Raw genomic sequence first — 22,366 nt, 5'->3', positions numbered from 1 at the left:
GTGGGCCGCTGCGCCGTGGGCCGCTGGGCTGTGGGCAGGGGTGGCGCAGTGCTCACTCGGTCTGGATGAGAATGTCGCTGTTCTTGGGGTCCAGCACACACTTGCAGATAAGCTCCTGGGTGACAGGGATGGCGATGTGGTTGGAGACACACAGGTCAGAGAGGTAGTCCAGGAACCTAGGGTGGTGACAGCAGGGTGCGGGAGAGGCTCAGAGGCTGGCTCTGTAGAGACGAAACCCACCCTCCCCTTCCCCACCTGGCAGCGCTGGTGTCCTGGAACCAGCTTACTGCTCCTGCTCCCTCCAAGGCTTGCAGGTGGCTGGGATGGGCTCCCAGCTGCCCAGGGAGGAACAACCCAAGGGCGTCACCCTGGGGCAGGGGGGAGACTAGCCCGGGACCAGGGGTCAGGGGAAGGAGACACAAGGGCAGGGTGACATTCAACATGTTTAACAACTTGTTCAGTATAGGCACTGACTTTGCCACTGGAAAAGGGTCTCGGGGGCCTCCCACTATACCAGGAGTCACTCCTCTTGTTGCTAGAGTGGACCAAATTTGGGAGGGTCCCAGAGAGCGGCTGGGAAGACCAGGGCCTCACGGCCTCAGGTGGCAGTTTACCAACAGTACAGAAACATTTTGGTATCTTAACAACCAGCACCAGCAGACTTTCTGCCCCGGGCAGGGGAGGGAGGGGGCTGGGCACCTGGGCTCCCGGTTCTTCCGCACAAGGCTGACGAAGGTCTCCACCTCAGTCTTGGTGATGTGCTTCTCCAGGAGCTTGCGGTTGTTGTGCAGCAGGGCGGTGATGGTGTCCTCGGCTAGGATGTCATAGCCAATCTGGGACTGCATCATCCCAAATTGCTTGGCAATGTGCTCCTGGGGGATGGACGGGCCGAGGGTCACGGAGAGCCACAGGTGGGGCATGGGGACCCAGCTCTGCTCCAGAGCAGTGCCCCGGACCTGACAGGGACCCACACAGGCCGAGGGCCCCACCCTAGAAAGGTGGGGGTCCAGGAGAGGAAGCCAGCACCGAGCAGAAGAGTGGCTTTGTATTATAGCATTTAGCTCGTGGTCTGTCTGCCCTGTAGAGTGACACCTCCACGAGGGCAGGGGCCTTGTCCCTCCGGCAGGACCAGCTACATAAGCTGTGGAGCCCAGTAGTAAAGTCAGCAGCAGACCCCTGTTCAACACCAGCAGAGCACCGAAGCCAGCACGAGGCCCTCGTGAGCACTGAGCCAGGCCGCGCGCCCAGAGGCTGGCCCCGCTGCCCGGTGCCCCACAGCACCCAGGGCGTGCACCTGCGCAAGTTCACACTGAGGCACAAACCACGAGCGAGCGAGCGCGTGCCCAGCCGCGGCCCACCTGGTTCTTGCGGTAGTCCTCCTGGGAGTGCCGCAGCACGCGGTAGCACAGGCGGAACATGTGCTGGTAGGGCACGTTCTTCTGGTCCGACAGCTCCTCCAGCCGCACCAGCGGACCCTCACCCCCCTTGTCGCGGAATGGGGCCTTCAGAATGCCAAAGATCTGGGGGATCGCAGAGGGTGAGGAGGGATGCCCCCACACCTGCCTGCACCCCTAGTTGTCCCAGCTGACCCTGCCCTAAAGCCACCCCTGACATCAACGCCAAGCTGATTCTAAGCCGGACCATATCAGCCCCAATTCCAGCCCCAGCTCTCCCTACTCCTGGCCAGAACCACGACTCCGACCTCAGCCCATCGCTCCCTGACGTGGATTCTAACCGCAGCTCGGATCTCGGCCCGGCTCAGCGGCGGGGGAAGAGCAGAGGGTCGCTGCAGCTCAGGGGTCTGGGGCCCAGAGAAAAGGCGGCCAGGCCGCCGTGGCCAGAGCTTAAGCGGTAAGACTCAGTCAGGCCTGCCTCACCAACAAAGTTAATATAATCACCAAAATAAAAAAGATGGGGTTCGGGGGGGGTGAAAAACTCTTCTGGAACAGAGACCAAAGAGAGAAAACAACTGAAAGTAATGAAAAAACCATAGTTGGATCCTGGCTTAAAAATCAAGCTTTAAAAAGGCATTTTGGGAAAGTTAGGGAAATCTGATAGGGACTGGGCATTATCACTAGCTTTCTGGGTGTGGCAGCAGTACTGTGGCTGTGTAGGACCATGTCTGTATTCCTGGGAGACGCACGCTGAAAGATTCCAGGGTGAATGGCTATTTGGAGATGCACGGGCGAAGGACGGATGTGTAGACCATCACGTAAAGCCAAGCGGCACAACGGTAGCAGCTGAACTCAGATGGCAGATGCACCATGTTCACTGGACTATTCTTTCAACACCTTCTCAATATTTGAAAATTCTCATAATAAAAACTTAGGAAAAAAATATTTTCGCAAAAAGCCAAGTTCTGGACCTGGCATTGTGAGTTCAGATCCTGTCCCCTCAGTAAAACAGGGATGATAATAATGGCACCTCCTCCAGGGGGTGGGGATCACCTGAGTCGATACAGGTAGGGTACTTGGGAAGTGCCTGGCACGTAGCCCTGCCCATAAACACCCGTTTTGCAAGGGGGTGACAGAAGCCGCAGGGAGACTGCAGCGGCCGCCCCCTCTCTCATGCACAAGCACCTGTTTGAGGATGTTCTGCTCCCTCATCAGCTTCTGCCGCTCCCGGTTGGGCTTGCTGACCATGATGTCCAGAACGTTCTGCCCATTGTTGGGCACATCACTGACAAAGAACACCAGGTCCTCCAGCAGCTGGATGACAAACCTGGCCAAGGGGACACCGTGGGTGATGAGTGGGAGGCGCCCACACAGACACGCCCCATGGGCAATAGCCCTTCCCGAAGCAGGGCTTTCCCGAGGTCACTCACTGGCCCCAAAGCACGAAGCCCACCGTCAGCCTACAGCTTCTCTCCCCGGCTTTACCCTGAACTGCTCTCAGAACACTCTGGCCCCACACACCCTGGCTTCTGAAGTGTCCCCAAGACAGGATCTCAGAATACTCCAATCGGGAAAGGAACCGCAGGGCACGAGTTAGGGTGTTTGGCGTGAATGGGGTCTGCAGTTACGTCCTGACTCTGCTACTTGCTAGCTGTGTGGCTCTGGGCAAGTCTCTTCAGCTCTCTGAGCCTCAGTGCCATCGTCAGAGCCAGGGTAACTGGGGCTCCACCGTGGGGTGGACTGGGACTGTGTGAGCAGAGAGGCGGGCACCCGGACTCAGGACCCAGGCCCAGCCGGCCCGCAGGACAATGCCCACCTCCACCGCCCCCCCAGCCCTGTGCCGTCTGCCTGGCCTCTGCAAGGTGACTCCTTTCTTCATGAAACACAGGCCCCGGGAGGGCAAGATCACTCCGAACGCCTCGCCTGCGCACCTGCGATCATTCTGGCTGATGAAGCCCTCGCTGAGTTTCTCCACGGCGCTGGCCAGCATGGAGCTGGCGTCGTTGGCAAAGTCCAGGTCTCGGATCTCGGACACGGGCACTGACACGATGGCAAAGGCCTCCTTGTCCTCCTTGGTGGGGCAGGTGCCCAGCTGCAGGGACAGGGGTCAGAGGGCATCTGGGGAAAAGCTGCCCCCGCCCCTGCCCCCGCCCCAGGCGGCCCGCACCATGAGCCGGATGGGCCGCTCCTCCTCCACGTCGATGGGCACGTTGGTGCTCTGGATCCACGTGTTGGTGCAGAGGTGCCGCAGCCGGACATACGAGTTCCTGCAGGGTGGGAGGGCAGGGCTGCAGGAGTGCACCGTGCAGTGCCACCGGCTGCCTGCCAGTCTGCCTCCCTGGCCCTGTCACTGCTCCGCCTTACTCCACGCCCTCAATAGCCGTGGGGCACGGGCCACTGGTGCCCCTCCAGGTGGGCGGCCTGAGGCCAGACAGGGATGGCCACAGCAAGCCCCCCGCCCCCCTGTAACTGCTGCCCTCGCACAGGCCCCCGGCCTTGTCCACACTCCCCAAACCAAAGCTTGTTTGTAACTGGGAACCAAAATTCATCTAGTAAGTGAGGCTTTTTAGATTATTTATCCCATTTAAGGTCAAGATGCACGCATTTCACAGAAAGACTAATGTCTTTGATTATGAAATATAAGGTTACCTTTCTGAAATGAAAACAATCTGAATATTAAAATGCATCTGGGCCCAAGAGTTTTGGGGAAGGGATTATGGGTCTACATAGTGACTCAGTTAATTCTCCCATCAGCCCTGTTCATAGGTAAACTTGATATTCCCACTTTACAGATGAGAAGACTGAGGCAAACGACTGAGTTAAGTGGCTAAAGCCTGGATTGACACTCTGGAAGTTTGTGGATGTTACGTCCTAGAGCCTCAGGGTTGGTGGGACAAGGTCGGGGAGCCAGGCCTCCCCACCCAGTGTCTGGGTTCCCCAGGCTGCTGTGCTGTGGACAAACTGTTGTGCAGCCTGCGCTTGAGCACCCGGACGGACTGGGGCAGGCGACTGATGAGCAACACCAGAGCCAAGGCGTTTGACGACGCGGTGGGTGCGAGGCAGCACCCGGTGTGTGCAGGACCTGGTGCCGGGCACGTGGCGAGCACGCAGTGGTGTCAGCTGCCGATGGACTGCAGAGCTGGACCCCAGAGGGGCAGGACCCGCAAGGACCCCAGAGGCCAAAGGACCTCAGGAGGTCAGAGGAGTGGCAGATTGGGAGAGTCCCAGAGACAGAGTGGCCCAGCCTGGGCACCCCAGCCAGCCCCCAGGCACATGGCACATACACACCGGGGCACGAAGGAGTCGGTTTTCTGCAACGTGGTGGGGTCCAACTCAAAGAGAGAGGCAATGTCGTTGCCATGGGGCACAGCTACCAGGCGGTACTTGATCTTCTCTCCAGCATTCCTGCGGCCTGCCCGGCCCTGGGCACCCTGGGGTGAGGACCCCAAATCAGAGAGGTGCCCCTCCCTCCTCTCAGGCCCCTGAAACCACCTAGGATCCCACCTGAGGGACCTTGTCCCTCCAGCCCCCCTCCCAGGGTTTCAGGGCCTTCCCTGTCCCTGTCCACCCCCGGAGGGGGCCCTGGTCACTCTTTGGTCCTCACCATTCCTGCTCCCTTGGGATCTGAGGCGTCACCTTTGTAGCTGGGGTTCTCCTGGACAGAGACACAAGATGGGGAGCTACTGGACGCCAAGCTGCACCCACGTAACCCCACCCTAAAACAAGGTCACCCACACGGGGCCCTGGGTCCAGGCAGGCAGCCCCCACTCTCCCAGGGGTGCCACTCCGGCTCCAAAGCCCATGTCACTCCCAGGGGAGCCCTTCGTGGCCCTTCTCCATAGATCCACAAATGAACACACACACCCCCAACACACACCAAGGCCCCGACACACACACAGCTGTGCAGTATGGACAGACTGGGGATTCTGCCCACTGCTCTGTCCTCAGCACCTGGAATGGTGCCTGGCACATAGTAGGTGCACAGTAGTATTTATTTATTAGGCTTATTTACAATCATGCACTTATTTGGTAATATTTGATAAATGAATGCCTGAGTGCAGATAAACCCAGGTCCAAGGTCACATGCATCTATGTACACAGATGTGTGCACGTGCTCCTGCCTGCCTACGTGTGCACACGCACAGCCTGACCTCCCAGAACGCCCTCTGCCTCCGCTCACCTCAGCAGCCAGGTAGTTGCCGGTGGCCAGGTGCTTGAAGCGGTACAGGCCATTCCAGTGGCCAGCTCCTCCGCGGCAGGGGTCGTGGTGGACCACCTGGGGGCGTGCAGGAGTGAGGCGGGGAGGAGCGACTGGCCAGGGAGGGGACCGAGACCCAGAGGGGGCCTGGAGGTCTCCAGGCAGGTGGGTGCCTGGACCCTCCCTGGCCTCTTGGCTCCCAAAGGGCTCAGAGGAGAGGTGGAGCCCCCACCCTCCAGGGTGCTGGGGAAGCGGGTGGGGTGCAGCCCAGGGTGCCACAAGCAGGGCTCTGACCTCCACCTCCCAGAGGGCGTTGGAGCTGGTGGCCGAGGTGGCAGACTGGCGCAGCGTGGTGCGCAGGAACACCTGCAGCTTGCCCCTGTACTCGTCACACGTCAGGAACTTCTCCTGCTCTGCGTGGAACAGCCGCACCACGTCCCCCTGTGGGCGGCGGGGTGTGGGCTCAGGACAGACAAGGCGCCCCCTGGCTCCAGGACCCTCCCAGGCCCAGCCCCCCCGCCTCAGACACAGGCAGCGCCGGCAGCCCCCCCTGCTCCTTCCAGAGCTGAGCCGCACCAGAGGGCGGCCAGGCCAGGCACTCTGCCCACAGCCCTCGTCCCAGACCCTGAATCCAGGGCCCTCCCGGCCTTCCCTTGTCCGAACCCTCCCTTGACAGCCTCCATCCCCTATCTGTACCTCTGGACACCCTGCCTAGCCTCGAGTGGCCCATCTCCAGTCACCCTCTCCATGAAGGAGGAGGGACCTCACCTCTCCCGGGGCCCTTCCTGCCTGAATGCCGGTGGTCCTTGCCGTGTCTTTGCTCCCCTGCTAAACTGGAGCGGCACAGAGGGCATCTCCGTGGCTTTGGACACAGAGACCAAGTTTGGATCCTGGCTCTGCTCTTAAAAGCTGTGTGACCTTGAACAAGCTCCTTAACATCTCTGCGCCTCAGTTACCTCTTCTGTAAAATGGGAACACTATGACCTCCCTGCAGAAATTGTGAGGATTGTGACATGTATAATGGAGTAACGTGGCACACTTGCGTGCCAGCCACTGTGCACAAACTTCACAAGAATCTTCCCGCTTCACAAGATCCTCATGTCTCGCCTGGGTCCACACCCTCATCTCTCCGCCACACTTCCTCCCACGGAGCCTGGCCCCTCAGGCTCTCAGGGCACGGCTGCTGCTCCTACTATTGTCCCTACGGCGTCCTCCATCGTCCCTCTGCTGAGCACAGCCCTGGACGCAGGGCACAGCCAGCATCAGCGGAGCAAGCGCAGGCGGGAGGGCAGGGATGCGTGGGCGCGTGACTGCGCAGAGTTGGGGCAGTCACCGTGGAAGAGCCTAGTGGCTTCTGTACAGGGTGAGGACACAATAGGGTGGACTTTGCGCAAGAAAGTCTTGCTTCTGAGTCGCCTGTAATCTAACCTCGGAGCCATGACAGATGCACCAGAAACCACTCTGGGTAGCAGCACAGGGTGAGGCCCAAGTGACCTGCACGTTCCGAGAGCTGCCAGGCCCAGGGCTGGAGCGTGTCAGCAGGGAAGGCTCCCGGGAGGGGTTGTGCTGGGCTGGGCCTTGACTGATGTGTGAATGGCTTTAAGGGAGGGGGGAGGAGGCACCTGGGCAGAGCAGGGGTGGAAGCGGCCTGGGAGGTGGGAGGGAGGAGGAGGGCGGGACTGAGAGTGTACCAGCAGCGTGGCTGGGGAGGAGGGTGGCACGTCTCCTCAGGTGGCTGCTCTCAGGCCTGTGGCCTGCCCCTCTAACAGTACCCCGGCCAGGCCTACTGCCCGTTCCCCTCGCCAAGGAGCTCCCCAAGCCCACCCCTCCCACAGACCCCCTGTGCCCCGTAGGCTGGTTCCATCCCCTGGAGCCCCACTCAAGACACCTCTGAACTCTCCCAGCCCCCACATCTGGTGTTCAGGGTTTCTCAAATCTTCTTCCTGGCAGCCCAGGACAGCTCCCCCCGCCCGCAGGTCCCGACCCTCCCCAGCCCCTCCTCTGCCAGCGCCTGCCAGCACGTCTGGGACCAGGGCACAGGCGATGACCCCAGACTCAGCAAACAGGCAGCCTCACTTCCTTGCCAAAGAGGCCACAGGGCAAAGGGTAAGGGGCCTGACCTGGGTCCAGGCAGCAGGAGTGGGGGCGAGACCAGGTGCTCTGAGGCTCTGCACCCACCCAAGGTGGGGCGATGGGAACCCCTATCCACTGACACCCCCTTAGCAAGACAAAACAGGCTGGAGAGGCTGGAGAGGGGTTCTGGCCAGAGACAAGAAAAGAGGCCTCCAGCTGGGGCCATGCAGTGGAGCCCTCAGGGCTGCAGAGCCAGGTTGGGGCAGGGGCCTGGGGCCCCGGGGCTGGGAGACGGCAGGAAGTGGAGGAGGGACAGGGTAGTGGTGGGGTTCCCAGTCCTTACCCCTTTCAACACCTCCTCCAGGTGGTCCCGGAACTGCATGAACAGGTTGATCTTCCAGCTGGTGTTGCAGTTCACAGAGTTGACCTGGGGAAGGGCGAGCAGACCCATGATGCCCGGCAGACCCCAGCTGCTGAGGAGGGGCCAGAGTCCAGGGCCGGGAGACAGGGAAGGGAGGAACCAGCCCAGCCACCACCACAGCATGAGGACAGGACAGGGCGTCTTCTCCCAGCCAGGGCCCCCCCACCAGCCCCGCTTCCCTGGGGCTGCCAGCCCGTGGGGGAAGGGAGGGGCCGCGCTGGGAGGGGCAGGGAGGCCCGGGCGCATCCAGCAGGCCAGACGGCGCTAGAGGCAGAGCCCGCGGCAGGGAGGGGCGTCTACTCCGCTGCAGGGCCAGCCCCGCCCGCCCACTCACCTCCTTGCAGCCAGCGTTGTCGCTGAGCTCGTAACTGCTGGCGTGCAGAGGCTGCCCCGCGTTGACAGGATTCAGGATCACCTTGTCCCCCACGACCACCTACGGCACACAGGCGGAGCAGTGAGGGTGGGAAGGGCAGGGCACCTCCTCTTGCCAGGCCTTCAGCCTCTGTGGGTCTCAGTCTGCCCTTCTGAGAAACGGGCGATCGTCATGCGGCCTCCACATCACAGACACTATGGGAGCCCCGCTGGAGTTGTGACCTGCCCCTTCCACCAGGCCCCTCCAGCCCCGGCCCTGTCCTCACATTGTCCCCGTTGCTCCGCAGCTTCCAGAAGGGCTGGATGAAGAGCCAGGAGCCCTCGTTGCCCGTGGCATCCAGTGTGACCCGCATGGCATTCTTCTCCAGCAAGGCCGGCAGCCGCTTGTTCACTGTCAGGTACTTGTTGCTCTTCATGTGCAGGAGCTGGGGGCAGGTGGGCAGGGGTGAGGTCACCAGGCCCAGGGGACAGCCCATGGTGGGGGGTACGGGAGGGACCCACTGGGCCCTTGGCCACATCCCTGCTGCACATACAGTATCAGACACACTGTCCAAACACACAGACTGAGACACACACAGACACACACACAATAACACACAAACATGCACTCAAATGGGCACGCCCTGCCGGGCAGCCAGGTAACCACAAAAAAGAAGCTGTTTTGGACACTTTACCTGTATTATGTAATCTTACACTAATCCCAAGAGGGAAGTACTGCTACTCGCCCGATTCTGCCGCTGGAGAAGCTGAGGCACCAGGAAGTTAAGTGACTTGCCTGAAGTCACACTACTGAGGAGCAGCAGGGCCGGGATTTGAACCCAGACAGAGCGGCCCCAGACTGACTGCTGGTGACCACTGCACAGCTGCTCAGGCCACACAGCAGCGGACACACACGGGCCCAGACGCGCAGTCCACAGGGGCCACCCGTTCACCGGGGACACCGAGCAGAGGGCAGTGTGTGCTGACACCCTTTCCCAGCGCCAGCCCAGCCTATCGGGGAGGCCGGTGGCAGGGAAGCGGGCCGGGCTCACCTGGATCACGCTGCCATACTTGACGACGTCCCCATGCACCTTCTTGTTCTCTGTGTCATTTTGCTTCTGTTCCATCTGGGCCGCGTGCTGGGCAGACACACATGGAAGTGAGGGGTGGGCTCGGGAGCTCTCCTGGAGGGAGACATCCCCCATCTCCGTGCACGCACGCTTGTGTACACAAATGCACACACACTCGCCCTGGACTCCGGGACCCCTTGGGACCCCACCCCAGCTCCTGGAGCTGCCCCCAGAGCAACTCTCGGAGGCCATCTAGCCATGGCCTCCCACTACCAGTGAGGGCCTGAGGCTCAGCGTGCAGAGGGACAGCAGGGAGCCAAACCCCTCACCCCCCGAACCCCGCCTCCCCTGGAGGGGCATGCCAGCAGGACCTGAAGCCCCTCTGCCCCTGACACCCCAGCAAGCTGGGCCTCACCACCCCCCACCACTGTCCCCCTGCCAGGGGGGTGGCTTGGTGACATTGACTGGCTCCCTCCTTCACCCCCACTCCTCTGTGACCCTCCCTCCCCAAACTGTGTACACTTCCAGCCCACTGCCTCCAGGGAGCCTTCCCTGACTGGCCATATCCAACTCTGATGGATCCATCTCTGGTGGCCTCAGGGATTTGGTTTGCAGCCCATCAGCGACATGTTTTTAGACACTCTGTCTCCTGTCGGACTGGAGGCTGCCTGGGGTAGGTGCTCTGTCTCCTCCATCAGGTTGGGGGTTCTCTGAGGGCAGAGGCTGTGTCTGCTCCATCAGACTAGGGGCTCCTGGAATGCAAGGGCCCTGTCTCCCCCCTCAGACTGGCACTCTCTGAGGGCAGCGGCCCTTCTGCCCTTTCCTCTGCCTCAGTCCTGTTATTGAGACCGGAGTGAGGGTGGCCGCTGGGGAGCCTTGTCATGGACCATGTGACCTTCCACATGGACCTTCTGTGTGGCGGTGTGACCACATGTGGTTCTGAGGATGTGGCTCTTCACGTGGGACTGCCCTAGACCTGGGCCAGGTCCCCAGCCGGACTCGGCCTATCAGCAGCAGGAGGGAGGCCCGGAGCAGCCCCCGCCCCAGGGAGAGAGGCAGGGTGTTTGCAGCAGAGCTCAGGCCGCCTGCCTCAGCCCCCTCTTTCCAGCCCAGTTCACAGCTACAGGGTGGGGCCCGCCTGCCCCCATCTAGACCCCGCTCCTCAGGGCAGGGGGCTCAGGAGAAGGGGACAGAGGGAAGCAAGGTCTGCGTGGCAAGGGGTGGGCACCAGGGCCGAGGGAGGGTCTCAGAAGCAGGCTGCAAAGTTGCTGACGACAGCCACAGCCTCCCACTCTCTGGGATTGGGATTAGGACCCTGAGCCGTGTCCAGAGGAGATTGCCCAGATGTGAACCGAATGACTGCCCACAAGGAGCCCATGAACAACCGCCAGGCCCTAGCACCATGACATGACCCATGTGTCTGAGCAAGCCAGGGTGAGTCAGAGACCTAGCAGCCATCTAGGCTCTCCTGCAAATTCACAGGATGACCACGGACAGACCAGTCCCATCCAAGGGGCCCCAGGCTCCAATTCTATAAAACAAGGGCAGAGGTTAAGACTAGATGCAGGGATCTCAAATGGGGTTCTCTGGAGCCAATGGGAACTCCATGTACAGTTGTACAGGTTGTTCACTGCACTATGGTGTCAATATTTCACTCATTTAGCTGTATGCCCTGGCATAGGGCTATGCCAGCCTAGAGGAAGGGGTACCTTCTTCTAATTAGCACAAAGAAGTTACACAGACTAGTGGGTCACTGGGAGGACACCCTACTTCCCCACCTCCCCTCATTCACAGCAGCTCACACCAGTCTCTTGCATATTGGGGTTTTAGAAACCATTCGACTAGCACTCTGGGCGGCCAAGGCGGGAGGGTCACTTGAGGTCGGGAGTTCGAGACCAGCCTGAGCAAGAGCAAGACTCCGTCTCTACTAAAAACAGAAAGAAATGATCTGGACAGCTAAAAACATATATAGAAAAAAAATTAGCCGGGCATGGTGGCGCATGCCTGTAGTCCCAGCTACTCGGGAGGCTGAGGCAGGAGGATCGCTTGAGCCCAGGAGTTTGAGGTTGCTGTGAGTTAGGCTGACACCACGGCACTCTAGCCCAGGCAACAGAGCGAGACTTTCTCAAAAAAAAAAAAAAAAATTAAAAATTAAAAATAAATAAATCAATAAAGAAAAACCATTCAGCTCAGCCACAGGGCCCCTACTGGCTCTGACAAGCAGTGGCCCTGCGGGCGTGCCCAGCTCCACAGAGACAGATGCACGCCTGCGCACACACACACCTGCAGCTTCTGCAGCAGCACCACGTCCGCGATCTTCTCCTTGTCCTGCTTGGTCTGCTTGGCCTTCCAGTACTGCTTCTGGGCCGAGTAGCGGTTCATGGGGCACACCTTGAAGAGGCAGTCTGTAGTGGGGCAGGCGGGGGGAGCCGTCCGCTGGAGCTCAGGGCCTTCCTTGGAAAAGCCCCAGCCTGCAGCTCTGCTCTCCCAGCCCCTCCCCACCCTCCTGCCCCTCTGTGGGTAGAGAGGAAGTGGTTGGGAGAAGCCCATGGAATTTGGAGCATCCTGGATTATGCTGAGTAGCGGGGAGTCCCAGAGCAGGCTTGAGAGTGGCGGATCTCACCTGGGGTGGGCATGTGCCCCCTTCCCCATGGGGGATTTGCCAGAGGCTCATAGAGCCTCACCCCTATGTCTGCAGCCAGCTTCCGTGGGTACCGGCAGCTAACAGCTTACATCTGCACCCTTCTTTGGCCAAAAGAAACCATCCTGCCACAGCTGCCTGGGCAATTACACACCCCCCTACCAAGGGCAGCCCCCATCCAGTGGTGACACAGGCATAGAACCGCCCAGCCTCTGGAGGGGACTGCCCGAGGGGCGGCTCAGACTCCCCAGGCCCCTGGGGGCCAGGCTGAGGCGCATCTTCCCCCAGAGCCACATCCTCATCCTCCTCGGGCTTCCGTCCCTGCCTGCCGAGGGAGGACAAGCTCCCTCTCTCTCCTCTCCTGAAACCCCTCCTCATCTTGGACTCTGCTCTAGGGAACCTGACCTAAGACAGGGCAAAGCAAAATTCCAGCAACATGTTCAGTATTACAGTTTTTACTTTGGCAGGTGGACAAAACAACTATCATTTCCCTGAGTCCAAACTCCAGAAAGGGTGTCCGACTGCTCTGCTCATCCAAAGGAGGCACGAGTTGGACAATCCGATTCTGAAGTGTGGGGGAGGACTCTGGTGCTGGCACGGGCACCTGGGCAGGGGGGTTGGCCTCAGTGACCCTGAGATCCCTTTGCCATGCTACTGTGCGGGTCCCTGATGGCACCGTGCTCCAGTAGCTTGGAACACAGGACACTGTGCTGGGAGGCTGGAGGGGGACTGGGGGGTCCAGAGACAGAGCCCCCTTCTTCAGCCCCTTTCCTGTCCCCTCTAAGAAGAAGGCTGTGTCTCTCCTCTGGTCAAAGCTGGCCATCTGCGCCTGGGGAACCGAAGCAAAACTGGATTTCCCATCTCGCCCATGAGGACGCAGAGGCCCTCTGGGGCCATCAGGAGTAGAAACTGGGAGAGCCAAAGGTCAGGAAAGGCAGAACTTCCTTGCAGGGACGGGAAAGTATGGCGATTCCATAAGCAGATGGAGCCAGCAACGGCTGCCCACTCTGGCACCACCGGCGTGAGTGGGCATCACTTCTGGAAATGAGCATTCATTTGTTGGAGAGAGTGTGTCTTTACAGGTTCTGCTCTGGCCTCAAGACCCGCTGGCACCGGCTCCTGGAGTCCCCCCACTGCCCTGTCACCATGTGGATCTCACTGCCTTGTTAGAGGCGGGTGGTGCCCAGCAGAGTGGTGGGGAGAGGGCCCCCCCAGGGGGCGTTCTGGAAATTGTTGGGGGCGGGGTTGTACCAACGATTGTCACAGCTGGCACTTAGCGGGCAGGACAGGGGTGCCAGACGCCTGCACTGCAAAGGCTGCCCCGTGTGACGCCTGACTGCAAACGTCCCGCCTCGCGCACTCCTCGCTCGGGGCCCACAGTCAGACACACAAACACAGACGCTCTTGGCATGCATTTAGCAAGCACTGAATTTTCTACAAATGCAACTCCAGTATAAACCAAGGGAAGATCTGTGCTGTTCAAATGTAACCAGGAGGTTTTTGCTGTTTCAGAAAATACATCACTCACAGTCACTCCAGCGGGGTACACTTGTGGCTGCCATACTCGTAATTTAAAGGCAAGCATTTGCTTCACTGGGTCTTCTAGTGGTGCCCAACATTTACTTCTAAAATATATATTATTTCATGAAAAATCACTTTCTTTTTTTCCTCTTTTTTGTCACACCTAGGACATTTACTAGCCGTATTCCCTCCCCCTGGCTCCAGGCCCACTCAGACCCTGGCTCTGGACCACCACCATTTTGTATTATATAAATATGTATGTGGATAAATTGTTTTATTTATGAATTCTACTTCATGTTTTTCGCTGCCCTCCCCAGACTCAGGGCAGGCAGGCGGCCCAGCCCGGTGGCGCTGACAGACCACTGCTTCCCCGCCCTGACCTGGGACTCCTCGAGTGTCTGCTGAATGTCTGCCGGATGAGTGCACAGATCCAGAAAGGACTCCCTCATGTATGACGACATGGGTTTGACTTAGCGCTGAGCGGAGGAAGAGGGGCAGGAGCGGGGAAAGGGTACGGCAAGTCTGGGGACAGCCCCAGGGCCCCTGGCAGGGGCAGGGAGCTCGTATGGGAAAACAGGCCAGGCAGGAGCCTGGGGAGCTGGGACTGGCGGGTGTGAGAGGCCCAGGGCCCTGGCTGAGCGGCCTGGACAGGGCACTGAGGGCGGTGGGGCCGGGAGCTACCTGGTCTCCATGTGGCCCAAGACCCCACCCCTAATCCAGAAAGGAGAGGAGGAGGAGAGGGACAGGTGCTGCCCCAGGTTGCCCCAGAGCAGGGATCTCACGCACTTTTGACCCTGGCCACCTAAGAAATACATCTTAGATCACCACTGCACGAAACGACGTGGGGACTCCCCGTCCACGAGCATGGCGGGCAGGCTCTGGGTCCAAAAAGCCTGAGAACTAATAGGTTAGAATGTATTCTGGGCTAACCAGACCAGAAACAACTAAAACAACTGGATGTTTAAAATATGTGATTTTCAGACATCTTAAAGAACTGACAAGATACTGAGGAATCACCCTGCTGGAAGAGAAGGTCAAAAGGGAAACAAGGTCGTATATTACAGAAACACTCAAGCTGCTTTTGCCCTGAGGCTATTTGCTGATTCCAGAAAACATGAACTTTTATTTTGACGGCTTTGCCAGGTGGAAGGGTCAGAGACCCAAGCCCAGACCCACAGAAGGTGGCGGGTCAGGAGCCCTGGACCCTAAAGGGACATACTCTCAGGCAAGGGCTGAGCCCAGAGTAGAACACTCCTACCGGCAACTGAAGAACCCCCAAACTCGAGCTGGGCTTTAGGTGGTCTTGACTTGGTGATGCCCCCAAGAGTCTGGCAGTGGAAGAGCCAGGCCCTCTCTGGAGGAAGGTACCTTCATCCTAGACTCATTGCACATTTTTCAAATGCAGTAACCAGTGTATAGTCAAAGCTAACAGGAACCCTTGGGAACTAGACACCACGAGGGAGAACAAGCCCACAAAACAGACGCTAGAAACAGACGTGCGGAGACTTCAGACACAGACATCATCTATAAAACAGATGCGCCTTCTCTGCTTCGAGAAATACAAGAAAAGCTTGAAGATCCCTGCAGAGAACAGGAAACTATAAAAAGTAACAGAGCAGACTGAAAAAGAACCAAATGGAATTTCTAGAAATAAAAAAGCTTCAATAACCAAAATTTAAAACTCACTGGACAAATTTAACAGGAGAATGGCCAGAGCAGAAGAAAATGAAACACTGACACCCTTCCTATGGTTGCGGCATTCTAATTCTATTCCTTCTGATCCTTCAAATGATGCTCACGCCCCTCCGCGTGACTGCCACCCACGGCTGGGTCGGAGCCTGTGTTTGCTGACGCACGTCGCCCCGGAGCATCCACAGGAGAGCAGTGAAGCCGGACATGAGCCCTCCCTGCTCCTGACGCCTCTGTGTCTTTCTTGGAAATGCTGCCTGGAACTTGTCAGATTCATCTTTCTCTCTCACGTATGATCCCCCCTTAGAGCCTCACCCCACACGATGCACGACACACGTCAGAAGGTGCTTACTTGAACACATAAGCAAATGAGTGAATGACTCGGGCCCCGTCCCCATGCACATCTCTACGCTTGTACTGTGCTGTGCTCTTTGCCCAGAGGCAGCCCTGTCGGGACTCCAGAAGGGCCCAGAGCCTTCCTCTCACCAAACCACAGGCAGAAGGACAGAGGAGGAAAGGTGGGCGGGAAGCTGGGAGACGGGCCCACGCAGCAGCAGCAGCAGCAGCATCAAAGGCATTGAGGAAAGGCAGAGGGTCCAGGTTTCCCACAGTAAGGGCTGTGTGTCCCGGGGGCGTGTACCTGTGGGCGAGGGGGCACAGGGCTGGTGAGGCTGCAGATGAGAGGCTAGTCATTAATTAAAGTCAGTGGGGCCAGACGTGGTGGCTCATAGCCGTAATCCCAGAACTTTGGGAAGCCGAGGTGACAGAATCGCTTGAGGCCAATAGTTCAAGACCAGCCTGGACAACGTATCAAGACCCTGTCTCTACAAAAAAAATTTTAAATTAGCCAGGTGTGGCGGCATGCGCCTGTAGTCCTAGCTACTTGGGAGGCTGAAACGGGAAGACTGCTTGAAACTAAGAGTTTGAGGCTGCAGTGAACTATGACCCCACCACTGCACTCCAGCCTGGGAGACAGAGCAAGACCCATCTCTTTAAAAAAAGAAAATGTCAGGCCAGGTGCAGTGGCTCACGCCTGTAATCCCTGCACTCTGGGAGGCCCAGGCAGGAGGATCCTTTGAGCTCGGGAGTTCGAGACCAGTCTGAGCAAGAATAAGACCCTGTCTCTAAAAAAAAAAAAAAAAGTCAATGGACATTCACCTGAAACTGACTAAGGTGTCTAACACTCTAAAAGCCCACTGCCAGAAGGATGCAGTGGCTCACGCCTATAATCCTAGCACTCTGGGAAGCCAAAGCAGGAGGATTGCTTGAGGCCAGGAGTTTGAGACCAGCCTGAGCAAGAGTGAGACCCCCACACACTCCAGGCTGGGCAGTGGAGGAGACTCCATCTCAAAAAATAAACAAACAAACTCCCACTGACATTGCATTGAATCATGCCGGGGTAGGGGGAGCTTCAAAAGATACAAATTCCCAGGCCTCCCACAGATCTTGGCAGGCCTGGTGTGGGCCTAGGAACATGCATTTCTAAAGGGACTTCCCCACCGTCTCTACCCAGATGGTTCTGCTGCTCAACCAAGCACCAGTGCAGAGGATCTTATGAGCTCCGTATGAAACAATGTCATAATCTGTTTCCAGTTGTATTCAATGTTTAGACTGAACCAATAGAACAAAACACCAAAGACATCATGAAGAGGAGAGGATGGAGCGGTCATTCAGTCTTGAGGACGTGAGAACAGATGTGGGCGTGGCAGCAGCACAGGAGGGAGACATAGGCCAGGCACCGGAGGCGTAGGCAGAACAGGGAAAAGGGGTAACCGGGATACCGGGCTTTATAAAGGTGACCTCGGAGAATCTCCAGCTGCAACAGGAGACTGTTGGGAGGATGGGGTGGAGTGCAGGAATGGGCCGCCGGAGCTAAATTCTTATCTACCTTAGAAGGCACAAATAGCTGCTATTTAAAATCGGTTAGTCAGGAAACAGTGGAATAAGCATAACATTTGGAGAAGAAACTAAGAAAAGAGTTAAATGGCATTGCTTTCTCTTACTACATTGCTGGTGGGGGTGCAAGACGGTACAAGTGCAATGGGGGCAAGTGGCTGTGCTGAGCAGAATGGCAGATGCCTCGCCCCTGCCTTGGCAGCCTCACTGCCCGGCATGAGCTCGAGGAATGCACCTGCACTTACGCAAAATGACCCTGGACCAGGGTCTTCACGACAGCACTGTCAGGAATAATAAAGACTGGGAACAGCCCGAGAGTCCATCTGGAGGGGACTGGTGAAACAAATTACAGTGGAGCCTCATAATGCAATTCTGTGTAGCCATAAGAAAGAGAAATTCTGACACATGCTACAACACGTGTGAGCCTTGAGGACGTGATGCTAAGTGAAATAAGCCAGCCACAGAAAGACAGATGCTATATGATCCTACTATATGAGGTACCTAGAGCAGTCAAATTCACAGAGACAGAAAGCAGAATGGTTGTCAGGGGCCAGCGGGGAAGAGGAATGGGGAGTTAGTGCTTAATGGGTACAGGGTTTTAGTTTTGCAAGTTGACAAGAGTTCTGTGGATGGATGGTGGTGATGGCTGTACAGCAATGAAAATGAGCGGGGCACGGTGGCTCACGCCTGTAATCCTAGCACTCTGGGAGGCCGAGGCGGGAGAATCGCTTGAACTCAGGAGTTCGAGACCAGCCTGAGCAAAAGTGAAACCCTGTCTCTACTAAAAATAGAAAGAAATTAGCTGGACAACTAAAAATAGAAACAATTAGCTGGGCATGGTGGCGCATGCCTGTAGTCCCAGCTACTGGGGAGGCTGAGGCAGGAGGATCGCTTGAGCCCAGGAGTTTGAGGTTGCTGTGAGCTAGGCTGACACTATATCACTCTAGCCCGGGCAACAGAGTGAGACTCTGTCTCAAAAAAAAAAAAAAAAAAAAAAAAGGCTGGGCGCGGTGGCTCACGCTTGTAATCCTAGCACTTGGGAGGCCGAGGCGGGTGGATTGTTTGAGCTCAGGAGTTCGAGACCAGCCTCAGCAAGAGCAAGACCCCGTCTCTACTAAAAATAGAAAGAAATTATATGGACAACTAAATATATATAGAAAAAATTAGCCAGGCATGGTGGCGCATGCCTGTAGTCCCAGCTACTTGGGAGGCTGAGGCAGGAGGATCGCTTGAGCCCAGGAGTTTGAGGTTGCTGTGAGCTAGGATGACGCCACGGCACTCACTCTAGCCTGGGCAACAGAGTGAGACTCTGTCTCAAAAGAAAAAAAAAAAATAGAGTTAAAATGGTTAAGATGGTAAACTTCATTATGTATGTTTTACCACAATTAAAAATAAATAACTTTTATTAAAAGCATAAAACTATGTAATTTGTAGGAATGCTATTTTCACATGGTTGTCCAGGATATGGAATTAAAATGAATATGTTTAACAAAAGAGAGTTCAAACTTCTATATGTTAATACAGAAAGATCTCCAGTAGGATCTGCCCATACTCAGATTTATAGAGCAAAACCAGCAAAGAACAGAACAGTGTATGTAGAATGGTACGTTTGTGTAAGAAAAGGGGGAAATCTGAATATGTTTGTATCTGCACAGAGGAACACTGGAGGGGACACAGAAACTAAGGACAGTGATCACCTGAAGGGGCAGCCGTGGAGGAGGAGAGGCGGGGTGGGGACAGCCCGGGGCAGACTCTCAGTGTGTATTTGCACAACATTTCGATGCTTTAATGATAAATTACCTGGTCAGATTTTCTAATAGGGTTACCCCTGGGGAGGCGGACAGGAGGTGAGTGAGGGTGGGGTGGAGGAGCCAGGCTTTCCTCTAGGTCCTAGAGCATGTATTTATATTACTTTTATAAAAAGAAAAAACAAGAATAACAAAATTTCAAGTGGCCACTAAACATGCAAAGAGGCTCAGCATCACCAGCAGGCAGAGAAATGCAAGTGGAGAGCACAGCAAGATGCCATTTCCCACCCAGCAGGCTGGAGGAAATGTGCAGGGGACAAACGCTGGCGTGGCAAGGACGTGGCAGAGCCAGGGGAGCTGCCCCCGGCCTGGGCGTGTCAAGGTGACAGCCCTGTGGAAGGCAACAGCGTCCCTCCCACCCAGCCATCCCCTCCTCGGCACCTACCAAAGGATCCCATGCCCCGGTGCCAAGGAGGCCCAGCGCAGCACTGGGGGCAATGGCCAAAACTGGAAACGGACTAAATGTCCACCATCAAGAACACCGATAAATGGTTTGCCGTTTATCACCCAGTGGAATGTTACCTAGCAATTAAACAGATGAACTAGAGCCACAAATAAATCTCAAAAACAGTTTAGAATGAAAAAAAGTGCAGAAAGATTTGTACAGAAGGCCATCTTTAATATGTGGGGTTCAAAAACTAGGAAATATACTATATCCGTGGATATATCTTTATGGACTAACAGTGAAAGCATTCAAACGGGCCCTGAATGACACACTCATTTCTTTTTTTTTTTTTTTTGGAGGCAGAGTCTCCCTCTTTTTGCCCTGGCTAGAGTGCCGTGGCGTCAGCCCATCTCACAGCAACCTCAAACTCCTGGGCTCAAGCGATCCTACTGCCTCAGCCTCCCGAGTAGCTGGGACTATAGGCATGCGCCACCACGCCCGGCTAATTTTTTCTATATATTTTTAGTTGTCTAGATAATTTCTTTCTATTTTTTAGTAGAGACGGGGTCTCACTCTTGCTCAGGCTGGTCTCGAACTCCTGACCTCGAGCATTCCGCCCGCCTCGGCCTCCCAGAGTGCTAGGATTACAGGCGTGAGCCACCGTGCCCGGCCAACACACCCATTTCTGATCAGCGTTTACCTCTGGAGAGGGGAAGGGAGGAATATGCAGGGGCTTTGGTTGCAGCTATGTTATTTCTTTAAAAGTAAAAAGCTCTAAAATAAACATGGCAAAAAGGATCTGACAAAGCTCAGCAGCGAGTACATGGAGGTGTGTTATTTTTTCTTTACTTCTGTGTAGAGTTGAAATATGTCCTAATAACAAGGGCAATAAACTGGGCTTGGAGCATGGAGGGGCAGAGAGGGGGTATGGGCTGGGGGCCCACAGAGGGAGGCTACTCAGCACTCCCTGGCACCTGTCCCCACCGGTCTGAGCCCCTAAGTGACTGCCCATACACTTGTTCTGGGGTCACCGTGGCTGGGGGTGCGAGCTCTGAGCTTCCCAGAGGGAGACGTGGGGACCAGTCCTACGTTGTGGGTCTCCCCGTGCCCAACAGGAGGAGGAAAAGAAAGAGAAAGGGCCCTGGGGCAGAGAAGGGGTGGGAGGATGGAGTCGGAATCCCTCTCTTCCACCTCACTCTGCTGCTGGGCCCAGGGAGGCCATGGGGACCCCAGGGTGGCCCAGGAATCCTGGGGTGGGCCCAGCCCACAGGCTTTGGGGAAAGGGAGAGGAAGAGAAGGGGGAGTGGGAAGGAGTGAGGGGGGAGGAGGGCAGGAAGTCAAAGGAGCATTTGTTCTGCTAAGTGGCTTTTTTGTTGTCAAAAATTGGCCCCAAATTCTGTCCACTGGCAGCCTAGACAGAGTGTTCCTCAGCCACACCCACCTCCCTGTCACCAGCCTGTCACACCACAAAGCTGCGTGCACACACCCCCACACAAGCCTTCCCCTTCCAGCCCTAGCCCCTCCCTGCCCTGGCAGAGCCCACCCTTCAGCCCCTCACCAGTCTCTCTCTCACTAAGTTCCTCCCAGGAACTCAGCTAAACCCTCCTCTGGAGCGCAATCCGCCCCGCTAACAGCTTCTTCAAAGCTGTCCTCTCTCTGGCTGCAGGAGAGGCCAGGCCACCTTCTCTACCCTCCCTCCGCCTTCAGGGAGCCAGGGCAGGTGCGATCAGACCTGCGCCTCCAAGCAGGGGCCCCACGCGAGCACCCTGAAACCCACAGAGCCTGGGCCCGGTGGCTTCGAGGCTGAGCTCAGCCAGGGGACTTGTGGGTGGGTCACATCAGTGGCACGTGGCCAGGCCTGAGAGAGGGGGCAGGGGCAGGAGGGAGGGGGAGGGGCCCAGTGCACGCATTTATCCCTCACCTGTGTGCCGGCACCCACTATGTGGCGAACACTGCAGGCAGGACAGTAAGCAAGCAAAACCAACAGAAATCCCTGCCTGCCCTGCCCTGGAGGAGCTGACGTTCCAGTGAGGGAGGCAAGGGACAAAGAAAAATAATTAAAATACGTGGAGCACGTCAGATTCGTGCCATGGGGAAAAGTAAAGCAGGAAGAGAGACAGGGACACAGGCACGGCGGCGCAATGTCATACTGGGTGGTCAGGAAAGGCCTCCCTGAAGCCTGAGGCTGCTGAGCCCGAGTCCCATGGACGTCAGGAGTAAGAACATTCCAGGCAGAGGGCAGAGGTGGGAGTGTGGCTGACAAACATGAGGACGGCAGGGAGGCGGGTGTGGCTGGGGGGAAGCGGGAGAGGGGAAGGGGTGGGGGATGAGGGAGAAAGGCGGGGCCAGGCGGATAGGGCAGAGGGGTCTATGGTAGCAAGGGGTGCCCACGTGCCCCCCAACCCGGAAAGCCCCCACTCGATGCCTGCAATCGTGTGATGGAAGCAGGAACCAAATGGCAGACGTGGGGCCCCTCTTCAGGCCAGGAGGACCCCTGCCCCGGCCCGCACTCTGACGGGGCCAGGGGGCAGCAGCCAGCCAGCCGAGGGGCTTCAAGGTTGTCTTAGATCCCACCGCCTTCCAGCATCCCCCTCAAGGACAATCTCAGCTAATCCCTCCTGAGCTGAACAGCCGCACAACAGACGACAGACGTGGTGGGGGCAGGCTTGGCGTGTTCCTGCCTGCCCCGCCCTGCCCGCCACACCCAGGACCTGTCTGCCTGACTGTCAGTCCCTCTCCTCCGCGCAGATAATCACAACAATAGCACCTTACCCTGGCTTGGCACCGTGACAGCAAGGGTATCACTCAACCCTCACAGAGGCCCTCAGGGGTGTTGGGTGGGGCTGAGGAGCCCCAGGACCACTGGCCCGATGTCACAGGTGGAGCCAGGGCTGGGCTCCAGAGGCCCCACAACCAGGG

At 57.3% G+C, this 22,366-nt stretch overlaps 1 protein-coding gene across 2 annotated transcripts in view; it reads right to left on the bottom strand.

Moving 5' to 3' along the window:
- Window positions 1-22,366, bottom strand: part of ITPR3 (inositol 1,4,5-trisphosphate receptor type 3) — a 63,030-nt gene that overhangs the window by 26,467 nt on the left and 14,197 nt on the right. The window contains exons 3-17 of one of the 2 annotated variants that reach the window (XM_045543505.1): window positions 11,791-11,898; window positions 9,490-9,576; window positions 8,725-8,883; window positions 8,421-8,519; window positions 8,009-8,092; window positions 5,887-6,033; window positions 5,575-5,670; window positions 4,999-5,049; window positions 4,683-4,825; window positions 3,562-3,661; window positions 3,326-3,486; window positions 2,580-2,721; window positions 1,359-1,520; window positions 700-872; window positions 57-176 (exon numbers count right to left, since the gene is read on the bottom strand). In XM_045543505.1, the coding sequence (XP_045399461.1) occupies window positions 57-176; window positions 700-872; window positions 1,359-1,520; window positions 2,580-2,721; window positions 3,326-3,486; window positions 3,562-3,661; window positions 4,683-4,825; window positions 4,999-5,049; window positions 5,575-5,670; window positions 5,887-6,033; window positions 8,009-8,092; window positions 8,421-8,519; window positions 8,725-8,883; window positions 9,490-9,576; window positions 11,791-11,898 (1,832 nt within the window). Of the gene's footprint in view, window positions 1-56; window positions 177-699; window positions 873-1,358; window positions 1,521-2,579; window positions 2,722-3,325; window positions 3,487-3,561; window positions 3,662-4,682; window positions 4,826-4,998; window positions 5,050-5,574; window positions 5,671-5,886; window positions 6,034-8,008; window positions 8,093-8,420; window positions 8,520-8,724; window positions 8,884-9,489; window positions 9,577-11,790; window positions 11,913-22,366 lie in introns of both variants that reach the window. The other variant, XM_045543506.1, reaches the window with a different exon arrangement.

This window comes from Lemur catta, chromosome 2 (assembly GCF_020740605.2).
Source record: "Lemur catta isolate mLemCat1 chromosome 2, mLemCat1.pri, whole genome shotgun sequence".
NCBI lineage: Eukaryota > Metazoa > Chordata > Mammalia > Primates > Lemuridae > Lemur > Lemur catta.
This window is presented reverse-complemented; position numbering and strand designations above follow the sequence as displayed.